This window comes from Rattus norvegicus, chromosome 4 (genome assembly GCF_021556685.1).
Source record: "Rattus norvegicus strain SHRSP/BbbUtx chromosome 4, alternate assembly SHRSP_T2T, whole genome shotgun sequence".
In the NCBI taxonomy this organism is placed as follows: Eukaryota; Metazoa; Chordata; class Mammalia; order Rodentia; family Muridae; genus Rattus; species Rattus norvegicus.
This window is the reverse complement of record NC_141537.1, coordinates 169,527,306-169,549,648: the sequence shown is the minus strand read 5'-3', so window position 1 is coordinate 169,549,648 and position 22,343 is coordinate 169,527,306. Positions and strand designations below refer to the sequence as shown.

Sequence of the window (22,343 nt, the reverse complement as noted above, 5' to 3'; positions counted from 1 at the left end):
AACCACATGGTGGCTCACAACCGTCTGTAATGAGATCTGATGCCCTCTTCTGGTGTGTCTGAAGACAGCGACAGTGTACTCGTATAAATAAAATAAATAAATCTTTAAACAAACAAACAAAGTTCATACTCAGTCACATACGGAATTGGAAGCCAGACTGGTGAGAACCTGTCTCAAAATAGCAAAAGACAAACCAAAATAAACACCCATGGCAACAAGAAACCAGTACATCCCGGAAAAAAGCCTGATGCCTTACAGAATTAGCTGGAGAACTGCCAGCTGTGATTGAGCCCCTCCCGCTCTCCACTTGTGGAAATAGATTCTCCTAATTACGCCCAAATTAGGATGCTCTGTGGACTTTGACCAAGAAGGCGTCCTTGGATAGAATGTGGCGGTGCACCCCTGTAACACCTGAACTTTGGAGGTAGAGGCAAGAGGATCAGGAGTTGAAGGTCATCCTTGCGTACACACAAAGAATTCCAAGCCTCCCAGGCCTTCAGAAACTGTCTGAAACAGAAGGCAGCGATGGCTGCTTACTGTGGTTGTGAAGCGAGGGACAGGAATGCGGAGCCGGAGTACACCTGGGTGAGTGACCGCCCCATCAGCACCAGTGCGTTTGCTCTTCAGGGCCTCCTGCTGCCCGACAGCGCGGTTTCAGACTCTTGCTGACCCTGAGAGTCGATCTTCCCCTCTAGTGGCTCCCAAAGTGCTGGGTGCTGGGGATCTGGCGGCTAGGCTCGCCACACGTCCCAGCTGGGGCGGTCAGGCTGGATGTTGCCTGGGAAGCAGCTCCGGGTTGCAGGGCAGGAACGCGCCCTTCCCCCGTGCAAACTTTCAGTCGCTGCGACGGAAGCAGGAACTTGGTCACGACAAAATCTGCGGGGCCGGTGCGGGAGCTGCGGAGCATCCCCTGCGATCCTTCCCAGAGTCTTGTGCCTCTTCGCCCGTTCTTTGCAAAGGCGACCTATCCGTCCTTGGGCCCGGGCGCCACGGGGACCACAGGGGTCTCTTGTTTGCAGGTAAAGGCATCTCTTTCCTCTCCTGGCTGGCCTCGGGTAGAGTCGACCCCTGTTGAGAACAACTCCGCTCCTTTCTCGGGCCCAATTCCAGCAACCACCCCAAAGCGACCCTAGGGACCAGACTAGGGCAAAGCGGGGCTGCCTGGATAGTCTATCGCTGCAGAATCCCCAAACAGATGCTCAGGCGGGCTTGAAAGCACCTGCTGTAAATGGCACAAGCTCCCAATTGTCTGCAGAGGGAGGCTAAAGCATTCAGGGAGCAGCGTGCAGTGGCTCAAAGGAAGGGGAAAGTTCCCTTGTTTTATGCCTTGTCTTCCCTTTTCCTTATTCAACCTGCTGTGTGGTAGTCTGTAAAGGTGGGGGGCGGGGAGCAGGGGAGAGAGCGGTTGTGACTTCTTGAGAGTGAAGACATTGAGAGCGCAGCCCCTGCTCAGTCTCCTTGTAACACCTCAGGTGTCTGTTCGTGCTTGAGGCCAGACTGTATCAGACTCTCCTCCCTTTCCTTTCCGGTCTCCAGGCTCCATGGATAGAATTCAGGAAGTCTGTGAACTTTGGAAAAATTTATCACTTCCCTATCCTTTAACTGAAAAGCAGCGTTTCCGTCAGGAATGTAGGCAAGGCCATAGCAGAGTGAACAGCGACTGTGGTTTGCCACCACTAGGATGCAGATACTTTTCATAGGTGCTATTCATTACAAATCTCTCAAATGATTATATTCAGCACTGCTTCAAAATTGATACTTCACTCACTTTTACTATTAATAAAGAAGGACACATACGTTTTGTTGTTTGAACTGGAGGTGGGATTAAAACTGGGCTCTCTCATTAGGATTCTCTCTGCGTCTCTCTCTCTCTGTCTCTCTCTCTGTCTCTCTCTCTGTCTCTCTCTCTCTCTCTGTGTGTGTGTGTGTGTGTGTGTGTGTGTGTGTGTGTGTGTGTGTGTGTAAAGGTCTCACTGTATTTCAGGCTGGCCTGGAGTTCACTAGTAGATCAGGCTAACCTAAAACCTAGATTGGGCTATTCTGGATTTCTTGTGAGGATTTAAGGTCATGGTCTATATAAAGTACCTAGAGGCTGGCATGTGAAAATGATATATCTTCCCATTTTTTTTTTTGTACACAGAAGCTGTAATAACAAGCGAAGTATTAAACATGTGTTCTATTACCATAAAATGGTCTGTATGCTAACTTCGTTTAAAGTTCATTATTCACTCGGGGTTCACTTGACCTGTTTTATAGTTCAGGGGGGTCTTAGTAGACATACAAAGACATGTATCTGTTACAGCATCTTACAGAATAATCTCACAGTTGAAAGGATCTTCTGTAGTCCATCTAGCCATCCCTCTTCCCCTACTGGTAAGCTCTGATGTTTTTTTAAGGTCTCAAAATTTTCATTTTTGCCAAATGTGCTGGTACATACCTTTAATTCCAGTACTCGGAAGGCAGGCAGAGGCAGGCAGATCTCAATGAGTTTGGGGCCAGTCTGGTCTACATTGTAAGCTCCAGGACAGCCAGGGCTATGTAGTGAGACTATGTCTCAAAAGAAGAAAAAATCCTTATTTTATGTTTGTGGGTGTTTCGCTTTCCCCGATGTCTGTGCATCCCCTGAATGCACTTCCTGATGAGGCCAGAAGAGGTCATCAAATCCCCTGGAACTGGAGTTGCAGAGCCTCATAAACTACCTTATGGGTGCTGGTTTTAGAACCTGTGTCCTCTAGAAGAGCAGCAAATGCTCTTAACCTCAAAACCATTTCGCCAGCCCCAGGTCTGATATTTTGGTTTGTTTTTTTTTTTCCAGACTATCAGGAAACATTCAGAGTCAAACATGTTCATACTAGCTTCTTTTATTTAGCAATATATTTTTGAAGATTTTCCTTATCCACCTATGGCTTGATAATTCCCTTTATTTCTTTATTTCCTTCCTTCCCCTCTTTTCTTTCTTTTTATTTTTAAGTATTTCAAAACAGGGTTTCTCCGTGTAGTCCAGGCTGTCCTGGAACTTGCTCTAGACCAGGCTAGCCTCAAACTCAAAGAGATCCACCCGCCTCTGGGATTAAAGGTGTGACACCACCAACCGGCTTTCATTTCCTTTTATTACTGAGCAACATTTAAATATATAATGTATTTTATTTATTCATTCGCCTATGGAAAGGTTGTTTGTAGCCGTGAGCAATTTTGAAGGACGCTACCGTAGACATTTCTGTGCAGATTTCGTGTAGAAACAAGCTTTTCAAAACTTTTATTTTAAGTATGTGTGCAGGGGCGGGTGTGTGTATGTGTGTGTGTGTGTGTGTGTGTGTGTGTGTGTGTGTGTGTCATGAGCCCACGGTGCCTGAAGGGGCCAGAAGAGGTAGTCAGATCCTTTTGGAGCTGGAATTTGACAACTCTGTATCTACTCCTAGTAGCCGAACTATCTCTCCTATCTCTCCAGGCTCTCGACACCATTTTTAAAGCCTCTGAGTAGGTACACGTAGGGCAGCTTGCTGAGTTCTGTGGTGAGATGACCTTTATGCTTTGTAAGGCACAGTTACACTTCTTCCAGAGTGGCCGTACCAGTTTGCGTTCCTACCAGCAAGGAATGGAGTTCCTGTTGGCCCAGATCCTAGTTGGCGTTTGGTGCTGCCTCTTTCTCAGATTTTTTACCGTTCTCATAGGTGCGTAGCAGTGTCTCGGCTGGTTTCGCACTCATAGATGTCTGCCTGCCTCTGCCACCTGGCACTGAGATCAGGGTAGACACCACCGTGCCTGGCTCCATTTCTTAGTTTTTCTCTTGAGAGCTCTTGCTACATTTTGGCTGGCAGGCCTTTACCAGCCAGCTCAGCACTTGCCAGGCAAACATGAGAGCTGGAGCTTGGATTCCCAACCCACACAAGTGCTGGGAAGGCTGAGCAGCCTTCGAAAGGCACAGGTGGGATCCTTGGCGGAGCTGGGTAGAAAGACTTGCGGCATCAGCAAGCTCTGGGTTCGATTAAAAGTCCCTGCCTCAGAAGAGAACGGAAGAGCGGTTAAGGAAGATTCTGAACATCGGTGCCCTACGGGCATGTGCACCCACACATGTAACACGCACACGCACACACACATACACACACACACGGAAAGAACGGTGGCTTTTATAGAGCAGCAGGGTTTTTGTCTTTTTGTTTTTTTAATTAAGTAGAACGCCAGGGGCTGGAGACATAGCTCAGCACTTGCGTGCACCTGTTCTTCCAGAGGACCTGGGTTCGGTTCTAGCACCCACACGATGGGCTTACAACCAGCCATAGTTCCAGTTGTAGGGAGAGCCAATGCTTTCTTCTGACATCTGTGGGCGCCACATATGCACACGGTTCATGTACAGACGCGCAGGCTAAACACCCATACAGATAAAATAAATGTGAAACAAAATTCAGCTTGTTTAAGGATTGTGCTTTTGCTATTATTTCTAAAACACATCATTTAATTAATCAAAGACTGTGAAGGCTTGTCTCCCGTTACTTCCTGGAACTGTATAGGTTTGTGTTTTACATTTAGGGCAGTGATCCACTTTGCATTCATTGCCGTGAAAGGTAAAAAGTTTGTGTCTCCATTTCTTTTTTTCATGGGTCTATCCCATTGTTCTAGCACCGTTTTTTTTTTTTAAAGATCTAGTTTATTTTCATTTTAGTGTCTGTATGTAAAGATGCACATGTGTGTGCAAAGGCAAGAAAAGTGCTGGGCTTACAGGTGTGTGTGGGGCCCCTAAGGTGGGAGCTGGGAACCAAGTTTTAGTTCTCTATAAGAACAGCAGATCCTGTTTAGCACCGAGCTGTATCTCGAGCCCCCGATGCTATATTTGAATTGCCTTTGCCCTTTTGCAAAGACTACTCATCTGTGTTTTTATATGCGATCTCTTAGGCTTCCTCCCCTCCCATTGATCTATTGGTCCCTTCTTTTGCCAGTACACTTTTCTGATAACTGCAGCTTTCCTCCCAACACCGAATGAGGGATGTTGGTTTGCTGACATTAGCCTTCCATTGTGCTGACTGACTCTACAGGTCTCTTTGCTGTCCATCTAATTGTTAAAGGCATTTTGTCATTATCCGTAGGGTAACTTACTGGGATTGAATTTATACATGATATTGGGAAGAACTGATACCATAATAACAATCTTCCTACCACAAACATGGACTTTCCCTCCATTGGATTCCATGCTAGAATCCAAACTTGGCAAGTGCTCTTACCTGCTGAGCCATCTCATGCTGTAGCCCAGGTTGCCTGTAACTCACTATATAGCCCAGGCTAGCCTATAACTCACTCACACTAGGTAGGCCAGGTGGCCCTTGAACTCATGATGATCCTCCTGCTTCAGTTTCTCAAGGATCATTGGTGAGTGGTTTTTTTTTTCTTTCCTTGATTTCTCTCATTAGAATTTTGTGGGTACAAATATATCCTGTTTGGTTTTGAGACATGGCCTTCTGCATCTCAAGCTTTCTCCAACTGACTGTGTATTGGAGGATGACCTTGAACTTCTACTGTTTGTTCTTTACCTCCTGGGGGCTAGAATTGTAGGTGTGTGCCACCAGGCTCTGTGTCGTGCTGGGAAATGAACCCAGGGCCTAGTGGATGTTGTATGAGCAGCACCAACTGAGTACAACCCAAATCTCCTAAACCTGATTCCTAGAACAGCTTCCGGTGGGTTTTAAAGTATGCTGTGCTGTGCAGGTGTCGTAACGTTGCTCTGCACTGTGTCCACCCGTCTTACACATTTAGAGCATTTCTCTCAGGATAGGGCCTATGCTTCCTTAGACTACCAAAGGAGACTGTCTTAGCCAGGGTTTTTATTCCTGCACAAACATCACGACCAAGAAGCAAGTTGGGGAGGAAAGGGTTTATTCAGCTTACACTGGCTGTCCATCACCAAAGGAAGTCAGGACTGGAACTCAAGCAGGTCAGGAAGCTGGAGCTGATGCAGGGGCCACGGAGGGATGTTACTTGCTGGCTTGCTTCCCCTGGCTTGCTCAGCTTGCTCTCTTATAGAACCCAGGACCACCAGCCCAGGGATAGCACCACCCACAGTGGGCTGGGTCCTCCCTCTTTGATCACTGGTTGAGAAAATGCCTTTCAGGTGGATCTCACAAAGGCATTTCCACAGCTGAGGCTCCTTTTTCTGTGATGACTCCAGCTTGTGTCAAGTTGACACGCAAAGTAGCCAGTAGAGAGATCATGGTCAAAGAAAGGTTAAAGAAGCAGACATTTGGAGCTGGAGGAGATCTGACTTTGAGTCCTCCGCTCCCACATAAAAAGCCAGGCATACCATAACCTGCAACACCAGCGCTGTATGTAGGGCAGGCAGGGGGAGAGTAGTGTCAGCAAGCCAGTCCGCCTCCAGGGAATAAGCCGGAGAGTGCTAGGTTAAGGCCCATATTCTGTCTGACCTCCACACACACGTGCACACTGAATTGGTTACTTTTCTTTATTGGTGGTGTGTATGTGTCTGTCTGTGTATATTGTGTCAGTACCTATGCCTAGGTCAGAAGAGGGTGTGGAATCCCTTACAGTTGGAGTCATAGACAGTTTGCAAGCCATAAAAAAGTATGCTAAAAAAACCACTGAACTGAGAACGGGGACCCCCGTTGAAGGAATCAGAGAAAGGACTGGAAGAGCTTGAAGGGGCTCGAGGCCCCATATGAACAACAATGTCAACCAACCAGAGCTTCCAGGGACTAAGCCACTACCCAAAGACTATACATGGACTGACCCTGGGCTCCAACCTCATAGGTAGCAATGAATATTCTAGTAAGAGCACCAGTGGAAGGGGAAGCCCTTGGTCCTGCCAAGACTGAACCCCCAGTGAACGTGATTGTTGGGGGGGAGGGTGGTAATGGGGGGAGGTTGGGGAGCGGAACACCCATAAAGAAGGGGAGGGGGAGGGGTTAGGGGCATGTTGGCCGGGAAACCAGGAAAGGGAATAACATTCGAAATGTAAATAAGAAACACCCAAGTTAATAAAGAAAAAAAGGGAAAAAATTATGCTAGAGGGCTGGAGAGATGGCTCAGAGGTTAAGAGCACTGACTTTCTTCTAGAGGTCCTGAGTTCAATTCCCAGCAACCACAGGGTGGCTCAAAGCCATCTGTAATAGAATCTGATGCCCTCTTCTAGTGTGTCCAAAGACAGCGACAGTGTACTAACATACATAAAATAAATAAATACATCTTTGAAAAAAAGTATGCTAGAATCCAAACTTGGCAAGTATTCTTACCTGCTGAGCTGTCTCACACAGTAGCCCAGATTGGCCTGAACTCACTATGTAGCCCAGGCTGGCCTATAACTCACACTATGTAGCTCAGGTGGACCTTGGACTCATGACGATTCTCCTGCTTCAGCTTCCCAAGGCTCATTGATGTCTTTGTTTCTTTCTTTCAGTTTTTTCTAGAGTAAAGACAATCTGTACAGTCTTCTGAGGTGAGACGAGACCAGAAGGTCCATCCTTGACCAGAAGGGTCCATCCTTGGTCTTTGAAGAGAGACCAAGACGAAGCGACAGTTCAGAATGCTCTTCGGGGGACACAGTTTGGCTTACACATTGGTAATCATTTCCTTCCTGACACCAAGGCTGTCCGCTGGTCAGAACTGCTTCACCAAGAGCCTGGAGGATGTTGTCATCGACATTCAGTCTTCGCTTTCCAAAGGCATCAGAGGCAATGAGCCCATACACATGGCAGCTCAGGAAGACTGCATCGGTGCCTGCTGTTCAACACACGACATAGCCGGTGGGTGGCTCAGCTTGCTGTGGCCTGTGCGCTTTGTCGTGGAGGGGGTTGGAGGGTGTGGCTGGTTAGTTTGCACCAGTGATTCTCAGTGGAGCAGAAAGACAAGTGACACAGAGGCTGGGAATTGTCCACAAGTACGTTCCACCATCCCACCTAGAGCTGTACTAAAACGTTGCTGATAAGTGTGTCCGTATATCCCTTAGATGGGTTCAGGGATGAAACTCAGGTCTCAAGGCTTACCCAGCAGCTCATTCACCAGAGGAGCATTCTTAGTAGCCGGAAGGGAGTTATTTAGTCCGATACATTTTATGACAGAAGAAAACCCAAGTTTATGGATTCAAACATGGACTTCAAATCTGCAGAGTGAGCTGAGAAGCCTGTCTTTAAGCAGAGCTAAATGTTTCAGTTTTGCTCCACCGGACCCGGTGTAAATGGACATGAAACAATGTTATATGCCACACCTGGGCTAAGTGCTAGAGTTAGTGCATAGGACAGAAAGGTCTCTCTGTCCCGAAGCATGAAACCGCTCTGGGTGAGACACTGTGGCGTAAGGCATAGCCTTTGTCTCTGGTCTTTGTGTGAATGTTGCTTTTATCTCCTCAGATGAAGCAATATGCTCGGTAAGAGCTCTCCCCCTCAGCTCTTCCCCACCCAGCTCTTTTCCCCTCAGCCTTCTTTTTACTTAAAAAAAGATTTATTTTTATTGTTTATGTGTATTTGCCCAGTGCATGCAGTACCAGTGGAGGCCAGTAGAGGGCGACAGATCCCCTGAAACTGTAACAGGTGAGCTGCCTTTTGAGTGCTGGGAACCAGGGTCCTCTGTGAAAGCAGCATCTTTCCAGCCCTGCTCTTTTAACTTTTTCATTGAGTGTCGGCGCCAGCACCGACACAGTACCGAGAATCGGGTGAAAGCCTACGGGATGAAAGAAACACACATACACACACACACGTTATCATGTCAAGCCAGGAGAGGAAGAGAGGAAGAGAGAGAGAGACAGAGGAAGAGTGGAAGGAAGAGTGAGAGTGAGGAAGAAGAGTGAGAGTGAGGAAGGAGGAAGAGTCTCCTGTAGCTTTATTCACCACTTATATACCCAAGTCTCCAGGTAGAAAATAACTGGGAAGCACAGTGGGAAACCCTGGCTCCTGACTACCTGGCTCGTGACTTCGGTAACAAAAGACCAACTACGAGACCTGAATTAATTCGGGAGAAATCCCAGAAGAGCAGCCTAAATCTCAAGGATAAAGGCTGAGGAAGCAAAAGGCAGAAGTAAATTGACCACCTCCCAGGTGTGGTCCAGGTGTGTCAGTTCCACACGCATCAGCCGGGCTCAGCAGAGGTCATGCAGTGGAGACACCGGGTGTTACTACTTGGTCTTTTCTTCCTGTGCCGTAAATACATGGGAGAGGCCTCTGTCCAACAATCCCTGACTTCTTAACTGTGGCCATGCAGTTACAAAGCAGCCAGGCCCAAATCCAATATGGCACTACAATTGAGACAGGGTCTCACTAAATTGTCAGGCTGCCTTAAAACCCATTCTGTAGCCCACCCAGGCCTTGTCCATGTGATTCTCCTACATCAGCCCTCTGAGTATCTGGTATAGCGTACACAGGCCGTCCTGTGTTGGTGGCACTGAGCTAACTCCTAAACCCTTGGAATGTATGAGTGACCGGCGCAAGTCTTGTTTTCATAAGTCTGGTTCAACTCTAACTCACGTGTGCTGATTGAGACTGCCTAACAGGTCCACAGAATGTTCTAGATGTCGCTGGTCATCAGAAAAAGCAAACCCTGGTCAGAAGCCTGGAACATTCAGCCCTGTGCCCTAGTCTCCAGGGAGGACCCAAAGGGCCACTGACTTACATCGATTATACCTGTGCAGTAGCTGTCACATAGGTCCCCAAAGAATGACGTTAGGGGAGCTGCTAAGGTAGGTAGGTGAGTGCGTTTGTGTAGTCCGAGGGTAGCATACCCCAGTTCCAGGAGGACAGGAGCTTCCGCGCTCGTGACCCTTCTAGACCTTCCCTTATGTCCCCCTTTATCCAACTGTTCGCCTGTACCCTTTTTATTTTATACAAGGAAGACCCCGGAATTTGAGAGCCACGCATGTGCAAAAGCAAATTATATCCTTCGTCTTACAGTGTAATTGTAAATATAACGACTCCTTGAGTTGGGTCATACCAGCAAATTATCAGATGGGAGAGGCAGGGTTGTGGCAAGCTCTGAACTAGTCGTCCAGTCAGAGTTCAGGTAACCCGAACCTGCCACCTGCCACTGGCTTCTGAGAGGACCGGAGGCTGGCAGGATGAAACCCGTAACCTATGGAGCCTGGTGCTAAGCCCAGCAGGTTGGATCCAGAAGTGGGTTGAACTGAATTGCAGGATATCCCGCTGTTGTCTGGGGTTTGGAGAACTGGTGTGGGAGGAGACCCTGTGGTAGATGCCCATCGGACGTAGCCCTTTGATGACCTCAAATTGAGTGGTACGCTTTGTGGCGCTATGGTTTATAGAGAGCATAGTGATTTAACTTAAATGTCTACTTTTTTTTTACTGTAAATGTCCGCATAGAGGCTGTTGAATTAATATTTATTAATAAATCCTGTGGGGTTGCTGCCGGCCACAGTAGTTTATGTTCCGGAATGAAAGGCACACACGCGGTCTTTGTATTTTAATATGTCTAAAGCAGATCAATAGCTGGACGACTGCCTAGCCTCTGTGTTGTTAGAATCCACCTCCGCCCCCAACCGACAACTCCGAGTTACTACTTATTAATTTCTATGCTCCATCTTGGCCATTTCGGTCCCATGTGCGCCGCCCTCTGGGCCAGGCTTACTTGGCCCAGAGCCCAGGGCCCCCTCCTTGCTTCTCTACCCCATGGCAGCCTCTGTGTCTCTCCTCTCTCCACACTCTCTTAAAGCATGATGGATCCTTTCTTCCTCTCCTCCCCGTCCCAAGCCCAGAAAATCCTAAAATCCCACCTCTTTCTGTCCTTCCCAGCTGCCGCCATCTTTATTGACCAACTGAGGGCAGGCTCCCAGAAGCTACAGCAGACCCTCTCACTAAACAGTTTTGGGGGGAACGTAATTAGCATTTGTAATCCGAGCAGCTGCGAGAAGCCTCGATAGCTCTGGGGTTAAAGTGCTGATCTTTGGATTGCTGAGATAACCATTGAGTGAGAGAGAGAGAGGTGAGCACGTATGAATTCCGGACATCCCAGCTCTCAGGAGAATCACAAGTTCCACACCACCCGGGATGCCTGCCTAGAGTGAGGCCTCCGGCACTGTGGGCTCCCGACAGGGCTTTCCTCCCCTGGGTTGTTTACATCAGTTATTTTGTCAAATGATGGGAGAAGGGACCCAGCATGGTCTTCTTTTAGGCTCGTAGTAGGTCCACAAACCCCCAATCACAGGCGAGATTTTGTGTCTTTGTGTTAATGTGCATTTTCCTACAGTCTATGACTATTGTCAGATTGTCGAGGTATCTTAAAACCGCAGTTTTGGCTCCAGAATAAATGAGGAGAAAGTTTAAAACCGAGATCCACGGGTGGCAAAGATATGAGTATTTCACTGTAAAATAAAGGCCTGAAAACCCCTGTTCTTGGAATTGAGGACAAATATCTGGTTTTCTGTGTTGTCAGAAAACATCCACACAGCCGGCATTCAGTCCTCACAGATAATATTTCTGTCTTATATAAATTGGGTTTTGGGGGAGTTTTGTTTGTTTGTTCAGTTTTTTGAGACTGGGTTTCCCGGTATAGCCTCGACTGCCCTTGAACTTGTGATGACCCTCCTGCCTCTGCCTCCTGAGTACTGAGATTACAGGATGTACAACTGTGCTTAGCTTTTGCTTCAGGCAGGGTATTATATAGCTCATGTTAGCCTCAGATTCAATAGGTAGCCATGATGGCCCTGAACTCCTGACCCTCCTGCTGTGGCCACCATCCAAGCTATCTTTCTCCTGCTCCCCCATCCCCACCCCCAATTTTGGTTCCTCCTTATTCTTGTTCCCAGCCTAAGGGACAATGTCACCCACAGTCAAGACAGGTCTTAACCACTGAGTTAATCCTTCCTGGAAGGACCACCCTGCCCCCACCTCCCATTCCCCACCCCCCACCCCCTACCCCCGATAGGAGGGTGCTTCACTGACTCCTACATGCATCTCAAACCTATCAGGTTGACAGTGACATTAACCTTCACCAATGCTGCTGTGGGTATTACCTTGTCAGAAAAGGAAGAGCAGAGTCTGGTATTTTGACATAGGATCTCTTATAGCCAGACCAGCCTGAAACTCATTACATAGCTGAGGATGGGCTTGAACTCCCGCTCCTCCAGCCCCACCTCCTGCATCCTGAGGATTACCTCAAGACCATACCAACACACCTAGCTAAAACATATCTCTTACTGCTGGGTTTGGGGTTTTTTTTTTTTAGACTTATTTTTATCTTATGCGTCTGTCTGGGTGGTTTGCCTACACATATGTGTGTTCATCATCTGTGTGCTTGTTACCAAGGAGGTCAGAAGATGACATCAGATCCTCTAGGACTGGAGCTCCAGATAATTGGGAGTGTCATTCTAAGCCCTAGCTCCTAAAGGACATCTTAATAACTGGAGGATTTATCTCTGGAGAACGAAACGGGCAGCTAAAAAATTGATTTGGGAAGCTCAGTGGCTAAGAGCACTGGGTACTCTTCCGGAGGACCCAGGCTCGACTCCCAGCAACCACATGATGTTCACGACCACCGGTAACGCCAGTCCTAGAAGATCTGATGCCCTCTTCTGGCTTCTGCGAGCACTGCATGCACACGGCGCACAGATATGCAGGCAGGCAGAACACCCATACGCATAAAACAGATAATAATAAAATTATAAGTTGAAAAAATGGCTTTTCCAAGATTTTTTTAAAAAGATTTATTTATTTTATGTGAGTGCACTGTAGCTGTCCTCAGACACACCAGAAGAGGGCACCAGATCCCATTACAGATGGCTGTGAGTCACCATGTGGTTGCTGGGATTTGAACTCAGGACCCCTGGGAGAGCAGTCAGTGCTCTTAACCTCTGAGCCATCTCTCCTGCCCTCCTTTGAGATTTCTAATTCATGTTTCTAGAGCCAATCAAGCATCATTAAACTCAGGAGAAGGGAATGATCTGAAGAGGCAGCCAAGAGCAAAGTGAGCAGAGGTACTCTGCAGTAAATACAGTTCCTCCATCTTGCTCTAGTCTAAAAAGTTCTATTCCAAACTTGGGCTTACCAGCCTTTCATTGCAGGGGACAAGTCATGTAATTTGATGATCTTCGACACCCGGAAGACAGACAGACAGCCCAACTGTTACCTGTTTTTCTGTCCCAGTGAGGACGCCTGTCCACTGAAGCCAGCCAAGGGCCTTGTGAGCTACAGGCTCTTCAGAGGTAAGAAAGGCACTGTTCTCTTTCTTCTGTGACTAAATTATTTGGCTCCTGCACAAGATTTCCTGTAACAGTCTTAAGTATCAAAAAAAGTTCATAAATATTTCATGATTCGAAATTCATTAAACTAAAATATATTTTCCTGTAATAGCATCTGGAGATGTTGCCCATAGCCTCTAAGCCCAATTGCTTGCCCAAGTCATTTGTTTTGCTTTTGTCTTTTTTGTAAGACAGGGCCTCTTCCTGATCCAGTGTTGGCAAACCTGAAACTTGCTATGCAGTCTAGCCTGGCCTTGAACTCAGAGAGGTCTGCCTACCTCTGTCTCCAGGATGCTGAGACTCAGGCTGTGTGCTTCCGTGATGTCTTTAAAGAGACTTCTTAAAGTCCACTGGTGTCTCCTTTTGGAACCACCCTGAGGCCCCAGGAGTGGGAAAATGGAAAAACTGGTTGCTTGGGAAGGAAGATATAGGCAGAAGATGGCCAGGGGAGGTTAAAGGAGATAGAAAGAGGTAAGATCGCAAAGCTCGCTGGTGGCCAGGAAAATGGACACAAGGAAACGGAGGTCCAGTTTTTGAACACCTACATGGGTGGGGCCACCATTTGTGAATTGGCTGATTCTGAGGACAGCAGTGTCAGAGTCAGGAAGTAGAGTAGAATGAAGTGTTCTCTCTTGCCTGTTAAACTGAGGTGCTTTGTGGAATGAACTATCTGGAGCACTGGGATGTGTGATTTGTCTCTTGAGTGTGTACGTGTGTGTGGGGGGTGTGTGTGTGTGGGTGGGTGTGGGTGTGGGTGTGTGGGTGTGTGGGTGTGTGTCGGGGCTCAGGGGTTCTGCCTGAATTTTGTTCCAGAACCAGGGAAATCCAATGTGCCAAACACTTTCTTAAATGGGTGCGAAAAGCACAGATTGTTTGAATGGTCCACTATGGTGATATAAATTCTAACTGAAGATTAAGTTTTCTAATTTCCATAATACTTCTGTAGAGTTGGTGTTTTTATAGTGTATGAAAGAAAAAGATGCTGGCCAATGGAGACAAGAGGAAAGGAAAGCGGGTCTATGTAGGAACATTTTAAGGACAAATAAGGTGGAGGAACCGGAATCAAGCTGTTCTGGCGATAGCCACCAGGGGGCATCATGAGCACAGAGCAGGTTGAAGGACGGTTCCCGGCAGTGACAGCAGATCCTGGACACATGCAGAGGACTGTTTATTCCTGCAGGATGTATACGAGTTATGTTCTTAATTCTATTTATAAATCTACTCGTGTTTATGGGCTGAGTTCTTCCATTGATCATAAATTATCCTGTTTGAACTGAACTGAAATGTAAGTATCTGTTTGGGGGTTTGTTTCTGAAGGAACTTTTATTTCCTGTAACCAACTGACTAATATTTACAGACTGACACTTTGAAGGATGACAGCGGACTCTGCTCAGTCCACAAAAGCCCTGCAGCTTAACATTCATCTGTCTTTAATAGTTTTGCAATATATCTTTTTACCAAGCTCTGTAAGAATGGGAGGATTCAGAAATCCAATAAATTGGAAACCTATTTGCTTAGCTGGTTTCCAAGAAATAGCCCCTGATTTTTTTTTTCAACCCAGCGAAATCCCTTGAAAAATGAAACTCTAAAGAAGAGTTTAAGGCCCAGGGCTGTTTCCTAAGCCCCAGAGAGAAGCCCTGCCCAGTGCAAACAGCAGTGGGCGAGGTGAGAGGAGCAGGTGTGGAGGTTCTGTGAGGTTCCGGGCTCCTTGCCAACACTTGTATCTTATCAAACCCGACTAGCGACTAGCGCTTGCTTTTCATTAGAGCTGAGCTCACATGCTCGAGAAAGCAAACAGCTGTTTTGGTCATTCTTGTCGATGGATATAACCACAAACTAAATGGTCTTGTTTTCTCTCTCTCCCCTCTCCCCTAGTTCTTTTTTATTTTAGAATAGTATTTAAATGCTTTATTATGATACTTTATTTTAGTGTGTGTGTGTGACTGTGTGTGTAACCGTGTGTGGGGGTGCGGGTACTTGTGAGTGTGTGTGAGTTTGTGGGTGTGTGTGAGTTGTGCTTGGGTGTGGGTGTGAGTGTGAGTGAGTGCATGTGAGTGTGTGTTTGAGTGTGTGGGAGTGTGTGAGAGTGTGTGGGGGGGATGTAGGTAGCCATATTCACCGTAGTGATAGTGTAGAGGTCAGAGGACAACTTGTGGGAGTTGGTTCTCTATTATGTAGGCTCAGGGGACTGAACTCAGAATTCTCAGGTCAGAATTAACATCTTGGCAGCCCTGTTGAACCATCTAGCTGACCCCCCCTATTTTAAAGGTATATTTGTTTCTTTTGTGTGTGATCATGTGGATCCTCCCTGGGGCCTGGGGTATACTATAAGCTACACTCCCAGCCCCTGTGTCATTATTTTTTTAAAGATTATTTATTTATTTATTTATTTACTTATTATAATTACACTGTAGCTGTCTTCAGACACACCAGAAGAGGGCATCAGATCCCATTACAGATGGTTGTGAGCCACCATGTGGTTGCCGAGAATTGAACTCAGGACCTCTGGAAGAGCAGTCAGTGCTCTTAACCACTGAGCCATCTCTCCAGTCCCCATCATTTTTACTAAATACCTTATGATACAGTTGGTGATGCTATGTATGTGACATCATAGATAGATAGATAGATAGATAAATAAATAGAAGAAATTGAGAGAGAGAGAGAGAGAGAGAGAGAGAGAGAGAGAGATCTGTCTGTGTGGGAGGAAAAAGGAAGCTGAAGTATCCAGATTTTGGGGGTATGGGGAGAAGTGACATGGTTTAGACAGTCTCTGTAAACCAGGCTGGTCTTGAACTCGTTTTATAGCTGAGGGTGACTGTAAACCCTTGACCTTTCTCCTTCCCAGGTGCTGGTATCACAGGCACCAGCACCACAGCCAGCCCCTACCTCTATTTCTGAGCAGAGCACAGTAGCCTAGAGCGTGCATCTGACAGCTTTTCTGTCTTGTATCAAATAGTAGCTAGGTTTGGGAGGCCTGGGTTGGAGCACTCTGGCCGTGTGCAACCAGTTATATCTATTCAGCCATTGCCCTAACCATATAGAAGCTGCCACAGCGACTGTATACATGGTATACATGTGAACATGCCAGACACCAGTAAAACTTTGAATTGAAGAGCAGCAAAATCAAATGGCATATGGTTTTCTCTTGGTTAATTCCAGCCACTTAAAAATATAAACTTCATTCCCAGCTTGCACAGCACACGGAGGTAGGTAGCAGGCTCAGCTTGGATGTTAAACCCTGTCCTAGATTAATTAATTGACTCTTAAAGGTTATTGTAGCCTGGCGAGATGATGCATTTCTATACTGCCATCGGGGTGGAGGCTTGTGGATCAGGAGCTCATGGCCAGCCTCGACTCCATATCAAATTCGAGAGTAGCTCGAGTGACCTAAGACTGTCCCAAACAAACGAAAAAGGGCCAGCGAGATGACTCAGAGGGTACGGGCACCAGCAGCTAGGCCCCGATAGCCTGAGTCTGATTCCCCGGGACCCACGTGGTACAAGGAGAGAACAGGCTTCTGCAAGTTATCTTCTGACCTCCATGCACACAGGCTGGGTCCCTTCCTCCATCTCCCAATAAATAAACGTTTAAAATATTAAAAGATAATAATAACAGTAAGTAATAAAGAACCATGGGAAGGTATGAGGATTCGTGGACACTCCCAAGCAATCAGACCTCTTCGGTTGCCTTTGGATCTATTAATCAATCATATGAGGTCTACTTTAGAAATGGACATGGAGGGACATTAAGAAGAGGGTGACACCTCCTGTTTTTTCCCCCCAGTTCTTTCTGACTCTTTTTTTTCTGCCTGGTCCTCCTCCTTCTTCTTCTTCTTCTTCTTCTTCTTCTTCTTCTTCTTTTTTTTTTTTTTTTTTGAGATGGGGTATTTATTATGTACTCCCCCAGGTGGCCTTGACCTCTCTGTATGGCAGAGGATGGCTTTGAACATCTGATCCTCCTGCCTCCGCCTCCTGGGTGCCCAGTTTATGTGATACTGAGGGTTGAGCCCGGGACTTCGTGTCTGCTGGGCAAATGCATTACCAACCTACACTCCCAGCCTCGACCTGCGGGTCTAATCCTATCAAAACGGCCACCGTTAATACTGAGCAATTCAAATTATCTCTCACTGCACTTGGTTTCTTTAACAAGCTTTTCGGGTTTGAACTGTGGTAAACAGCTGCGTGTGGCTGAGCAACCCCCCCCCCCATTGTTCCCTGGGAGCCGGGCTGAATGGTCCTACCCGTCATAACCAGCGCGGGCACTGTGGTTTCAAACATCAGTGACATAACCTAAGGCATCTGCTCCATTAACTCCAAGTTTTGCAAGTCCAAGCCTCTGGATAGCCTTCCTCTTCTGATAACGCTCTGAACCGCCCACCCCTGACTTTATTTGGAAAATGCCATTTGCCTTGTGCTATCTCTTTGGCTCCTTAAGGAGACCAGATCCTGAAGCCCACTCCTCCCTGTTTCTGTCAAACCATCCTCACTGGTCAAGGCCTGTCGTAGTTCTGCTCCCAAGGCCTCTCTCACTCTTTCTCACCTGTCCCATGCCCAGGCCAGAACATCTGTCTCCATGATTACCTGTCCCATTGGCAGTTAGCCGGGAGCTTGCCTCACATAGCATTTTTGTCCTCCACTCCTCATCCTGTTCAGACCATCGGGGCCCAACCCGCCCTGCCTCAACCCCTGTATCTTTCTCTCCCTACCACTCCTGCTTCTCCCAGCCTCCTTGGCCATGTTTCTCTCCCTAACCCTCCTGCCTTCTACAGGGTGCTTCTCTCAGCCTCCCTGCTGTTCCCATCGATTCCTCAGTCAGCTTGGGAACCCCAATCCCACTGTCTCTTTTCTTCTGTCCTACTGGGATAGAAATAAAGGACACCGTGGGGTAAAGAGACACTGTTGTGATACCCAACAGTGTGGACTTTTCTATTTTATACATGATTTGATGAAATATCTGGGGTGTGGTTCAGTTATACTGTGCATGCTTAATACATACAGGATGGCCTTGCGTTCATTTTCCAGCATGTATGCACAAGTGTATACACACATGTGCACAGGCGTGCACACACACACAGAGAAAGAGAGAGACAGACAGAAGAGACAGAGAGAGACAGAGAGAGGGAAGGGGGGAGGGAAAGAGTTATTAGTCCATCTTAGTTTGTTTTCTATTTCTGTGATAAAACACTGACCAGAAACAATTCGGGGTGGAAAGGGTTTATTTGGCATATATCCCTATCCCAGTCTATCACTGAGGGAAGAAGCCAAAAGAAGGAACCCGTGCAGACATCTTGAGGGAAGGCTGCTTACAGGCTTGCTTTCCATGGCTGGTTTAACCTGCTTTTTCATACAACCCAGGACCATCTGCCCAGAGGTGGCACCACCCACAGTGGGCCAAGTCTGCCCACATCAATGGCTAACCAAGAAAATGCCTTGAAAGACTTGTCTGCAGGCCAATCTGATGGAGGCATCATCCCAGTTGAGGCTCCCCTTCCCAGATGACTCTGGCTTCTATAAATGGACAAAACAGCAACGACCAGCCAACCAGCATGCGCATCATGAGTCAAGTCTGGGGACACAGTAAACATTTGTATTTTACAAATGCCCAGCATGGACATTTTAACTCTTTGATTTTCTTTATACTTTCAGATGTTCCACTGACCAGAGCTAATTCATCACTCCAAAAGTTAACACAAGAGGAGTCTCTCTTACTTGGCCACGCCTTACCAGGAGTCACCCCTGGGGTCCCTCCCCCAGCAGGCTACCCAAAGCCCACCGGCCTGTTTTGGAGAGACTTATCTTCTCCGAAGTCCACAACCTCCCTGCACTTGCAGAAATACATCCAGGTTGATGACGCAAGCACGCAGCCCCCTTCCTATGAAGGGAAAAACCATTCTCAGAGCTTACAGCTTCCCTCAGAACTAAACATGGTTCACCTGCTCCCTAAAACGCCTCCATTTCCCACTGTGGCTCCCCGCGGTAGTAACGTCTCTGCCACCCTGAAACCTGCACTTCTGCTGGCCAGCATTTCAGTGACACCTAAGACTTCACGGCCGAAGGACGCCACCACAGTTCCACACGTAACCACTGTGACCTCGGAGTCTCCAGCAGTCCCCGTGTCTACAGGTTTTATACCCGTGGTTTCACCCCAGGCAGCTTTGACGACCATCCTTCAAGCACATACAGACTCGAAAGGCATCTTCAAAACAGTGCCCTTTCGAGGAGGCTCCAAGCTAACTTCAGACACGAGGCATGGGAAGCGCCCTGCTGCCACTTCTTTGTCAACCTCAGAGTCTTCCGTTATAAACAAGACTGCCCCCTGGGAGAACGGGAGGATCAGTGTAGGCAGCATACCACGGAACAGGGGTCCAAACACCCGGCATGGCCTTTCATTTGAGAAATGGCTTCTCATTGGGACCCTCCTCTTCGGTGTTTTGTTTCTGGTAATAGGCCTCGTCCTCTTGGGTAGGATGCTGGTTGAATCCCTCCGTAGGAAACGCTATTCAAGACTTGACTACTTGATCAATGGGATCTATGTTGACATCTAAAGACAAATTCGGTATCTCTCACTTCATGTAAGATCTCGTTGCCAAATGCCACCTGCGTTCCTTCTGCCCAGCCCATCTCAGCAGGAATTATATTTTGAAAAATAGCCCTATTTCCCTCTCCCTCCTCCTCCTCCTCCTCCTCCTCCTCCTCCTCTTCCTCCCCCTCCTCCTCCTCCTCCTCCTCCTCCCCCTCCCCCTCCTCCTCCTCCTCTTCCTCCTCTCCTCCTCCCCCCTCCTCCTTCCCTTCCTTTTTGAAACAGGCTGGGGTAGCCCAGGACGGTTTTGAACTCTTGATCTTCCTACCTCTGTCTCCTAAATTCAGGGGTTGCAGATTTTCACTACCATGTCTGGATTTTTAATTAAAGAAAAAATTTTTTAAAATTCTTTGTGCAAGGTCAGGGCCTTCTGCATGCTCAACAAGCTGTCTCCTCCTAAGCCACACCCTCAGCCCCACCACTTTCTTTGTTTGACTTTTGTTTTTGTTGTTTTTGTTTTGTTTTGTTTTTAAGAGGAAGCGAGAAGGAATAAAAGAAACTAAGTTACTGAGGGTGTATCGATCTGTCTGTAAAATAGTAGCTGAAAATAATTCCCAACTAAAATATTAAGTATAAACTAGAAGTGTGTCTCCGGCTGTAGGTAAAGACCGCTCAGGTTTAGGACGTCTGAGTTGATTCATTACTGTTTCCCTTTCCAGATAATGACAACCGTTTGATACTAGTCTTAATGGACTGAAGTATTTTCTTTTCTTTTTTTTATGAATTCCAATAAAACTCATTCCAGATGTATCTCCCTCCAATTAAATATTTGAATAAATCTCCTGTCCCTCGGTCTTGTTCTTAAGTGGCACGTCCAGCTGGATAGCTTTCTGTTTTTTCCTACCAGCGACATGAAGGAATGATGAAAGCATGAGCTCGTGTTGGAAGCCGACGGCCTCTCTTCCCGTCAAGGACCAAAGAAGTCCCTTAGGGAGGGGCTTAGCAGAACGTTAGTCCACCATGGAGACAATGATAAGTTAGGTTTCTCGTTATTTGTTTCTTTAAGACAATGTCTCCTGTAGCCCAGACCAGCCTCAAACACTCCTTGGAGCCAAGGATGATCTTGAATTCCTGGCCTTCCTGCCTCTGCCATCCAAGTTCTAGGATTACTAGTATGTGCCTCATGACTGACCAGTTAACTAGTTCTAATGCACAGCCAAACGAACCCGTTTGGGATTAGGCCTAACTTAAAAAAAAAGTGTTAACATCTTCTAAAACTGTACCAAGTCTAAAAATTACCAAAATTATTATTACTAAACGTGAACAACAGTCAATCACAGGTCTCCTGGGGGTAATGTTAGAAGGGACATGTAGCTTTTTGATTAATGTACTTTTTACTGGTTAAGTTCTGAAATTTTGGGGAAATGTTGATAAAAAAGAAAGTTTATTTGGTTTACACTTCCGAGCCAAACCTCACCAAGGACGGAAGACAGAAACGGGGGAGCAGCTAACGCAGGAACTGAAGCAGAAACTGTGAGGAGCCCTGTTTATGTGCTTGATCCTTTCTCATACGGTCCACGCACATCTGTCCAGGGATGTACCGTCCACTGTGAGCTGGGCCTCCTGCATCCATCCAACAGAGGCCAATATGATGGAGGAGATTCTTAAACTGAGGGTTGATCCCTCTAGGTGTGCCACACTGACAATCTAGATGCTACCACACATTGTTTCCTCTATCATTCTCCTCTGTATTTATTTACTTAGGTTCTTTCCAAGACAGGGTTTCTTGGTGTAGCCTTGGCTGTCCTAGAACTAGCCCTGTAGACCACGCTGGCCTCGAACTCACAGAGACACCTCCCAAACCCCCCGCCACCTGTCTCCTGAGTGTGCTGACATTAAAGGTGTGCGCCACCACCACCCCTCTCCCCACCTTTTGTTTGTTTGTTTGTTTGTTTGTTTGTTTAATTCAAGCTCTCGCTGAATGTGGAGCTTACCATTTGGCAAGACTAACTGCCCACTGAGCTCCAGGAATCCTCCTGTCTCACCTCCCCAGTGCTAGGATTCCAGAATACACCATCCCACCCTGCTTTTTCAGCGGCTGCTGGGATCTGAGCTCTGCCCTTTCTGGCTGAACTATTTTCCCAAACCTCTAAACATGGTTTTTAGAGGTTAAAAATGGAGAGATGACTCAGCAGCTCAAAGCACTTGCTGCTCTTACGCAGGCCTGGGGTTCACCTGCCAGCACCCACCCAGCTACTCACATCCATCTGTAACTCCAGTTCCTGGCAATCGAACACCCATTCCCTTCTAGCCCCATGCAGGTACCTAGGAGTATGTACATATACGTACAATCTGGCACACACACACACACACACACACACACACACACACACACACACACACACACACTTTGGACTTCACATGTAACCTAAGCAGCAAACACTAGAGGGCAGTAGCGATTAACAAGGGTAGCCAGGAAGTCAGAAGTAAATGACCCGAGGGCTTCTCCCCTTCCTCCTCATTTCCTCTCCCCCTCACCATCTTCCCCTCTATTCTCCTAGTAACCACCATGGGCTAGGTAAAACGAATTTAAGAGAAAAGCTGGCCTATCGAAAGTTCTACTTTTTCATGTATTTCCCAACTT

The 22,343-nt window shown here is 47.1% G+C and overlaps 2 protein-coding genes and 1 long non-coding RNA gene across 12 annotated transcripts in view; 1 reads left to right on the top strand and 2 right to left on the bottom strand.

Annotated features, from left to right (window-relative positions):
- The window catches only part of Borcs5 (BLOC-1 related complex subunit 5), an 84,986-nt gene extending 84,186 nt beyond the window's left edge, over positions 1-800 (bottom strand). For all 8 annotated transcript variants that reach the window (XR_015685694.1, XR_015685695.1, XR_015685697.1 and 5 more), the window contains exon 1: positions 538-800. The gene's annotated coding sequence lies outside the window, so the exon portion shown is untranslated. The remainder of the gene's footprint in view (positions 1-537) is intronic.
- Positions 136-20,537, top strand: Mansc1 (MANSC domain containing 1). Of its 3 annotated transcripts, none has more exons than XM_087659371.1 (4): positions 136-585; positions 7,400-7,745; positions 13,004-13,144; positions 18,826-20,537. In XM_087659371.1, exons 2-4 carry the CDS (start codon positions 7,526-7,528, stop codon positions 19,722-19,724), a joined length of 1,260 nt encoding a protein of 419 aa, XP_087515497.1. In that variant the 5' UTR covers positions 136-585; positions 7,400-7,525; the 3' UTR covers positions 19,725-20,537. The 3 variants fall into 3 exon arrangements, with proteins under 3 accessions (XP_087515497.1, NP_001103073.1, XP_087515498.1); NM_001109603.3 differs by lacking the exon at positions 136-585 and adding an exon at positions 837-1,019; XM_087659372.1 differs by lacking the exons at positions 136-585; positions 7,400-7,745; positions 13,004-13,144 and adding an exon at positions 14,313-14,465 and having other exon boundaries at positions 18,535-20,537.
- The window catches only part of LOC102551409 (uncharacterized), a 41,497-nt gene continuing 37,534 nt past the window's right edge, over positions 18,381-22,343 (bottom strand). Inside the window, exon 8 of the long non-coding RNA XR_015687112.1 lies at positions 18,381-18,745. This is a non-coding gene — a long non-coding RNA (uncharacterized LOC102551409). The remainder of the gene's footprint in view (positions 18,746-22,343) is intronic.

Bases quoted from the DNA above. Each gene is read 5' to 3' on its own strand.
- Mansc1 (XM_087659371.1), top strand. From the start codon at position 7,526: ATGCTCTTCGGGGGACACAGTTTGGCTTACACATTGGTAATCATTTCC. The intron at 7,746-13,003 runs GTGGGTGGCTCA...CTTTCATTGCAG, and splicing joins TTCAACACACGACATAGCCG to GGGACAAGTCATGTAATTTG. The intron at 13,145-18,825 runs GTAAGAAAGGCA...TTATACTTTCAG, and splicing joins GAGCTACAGGCTCTTCAGAG to ATGTTCCACTGACCAGAGCT.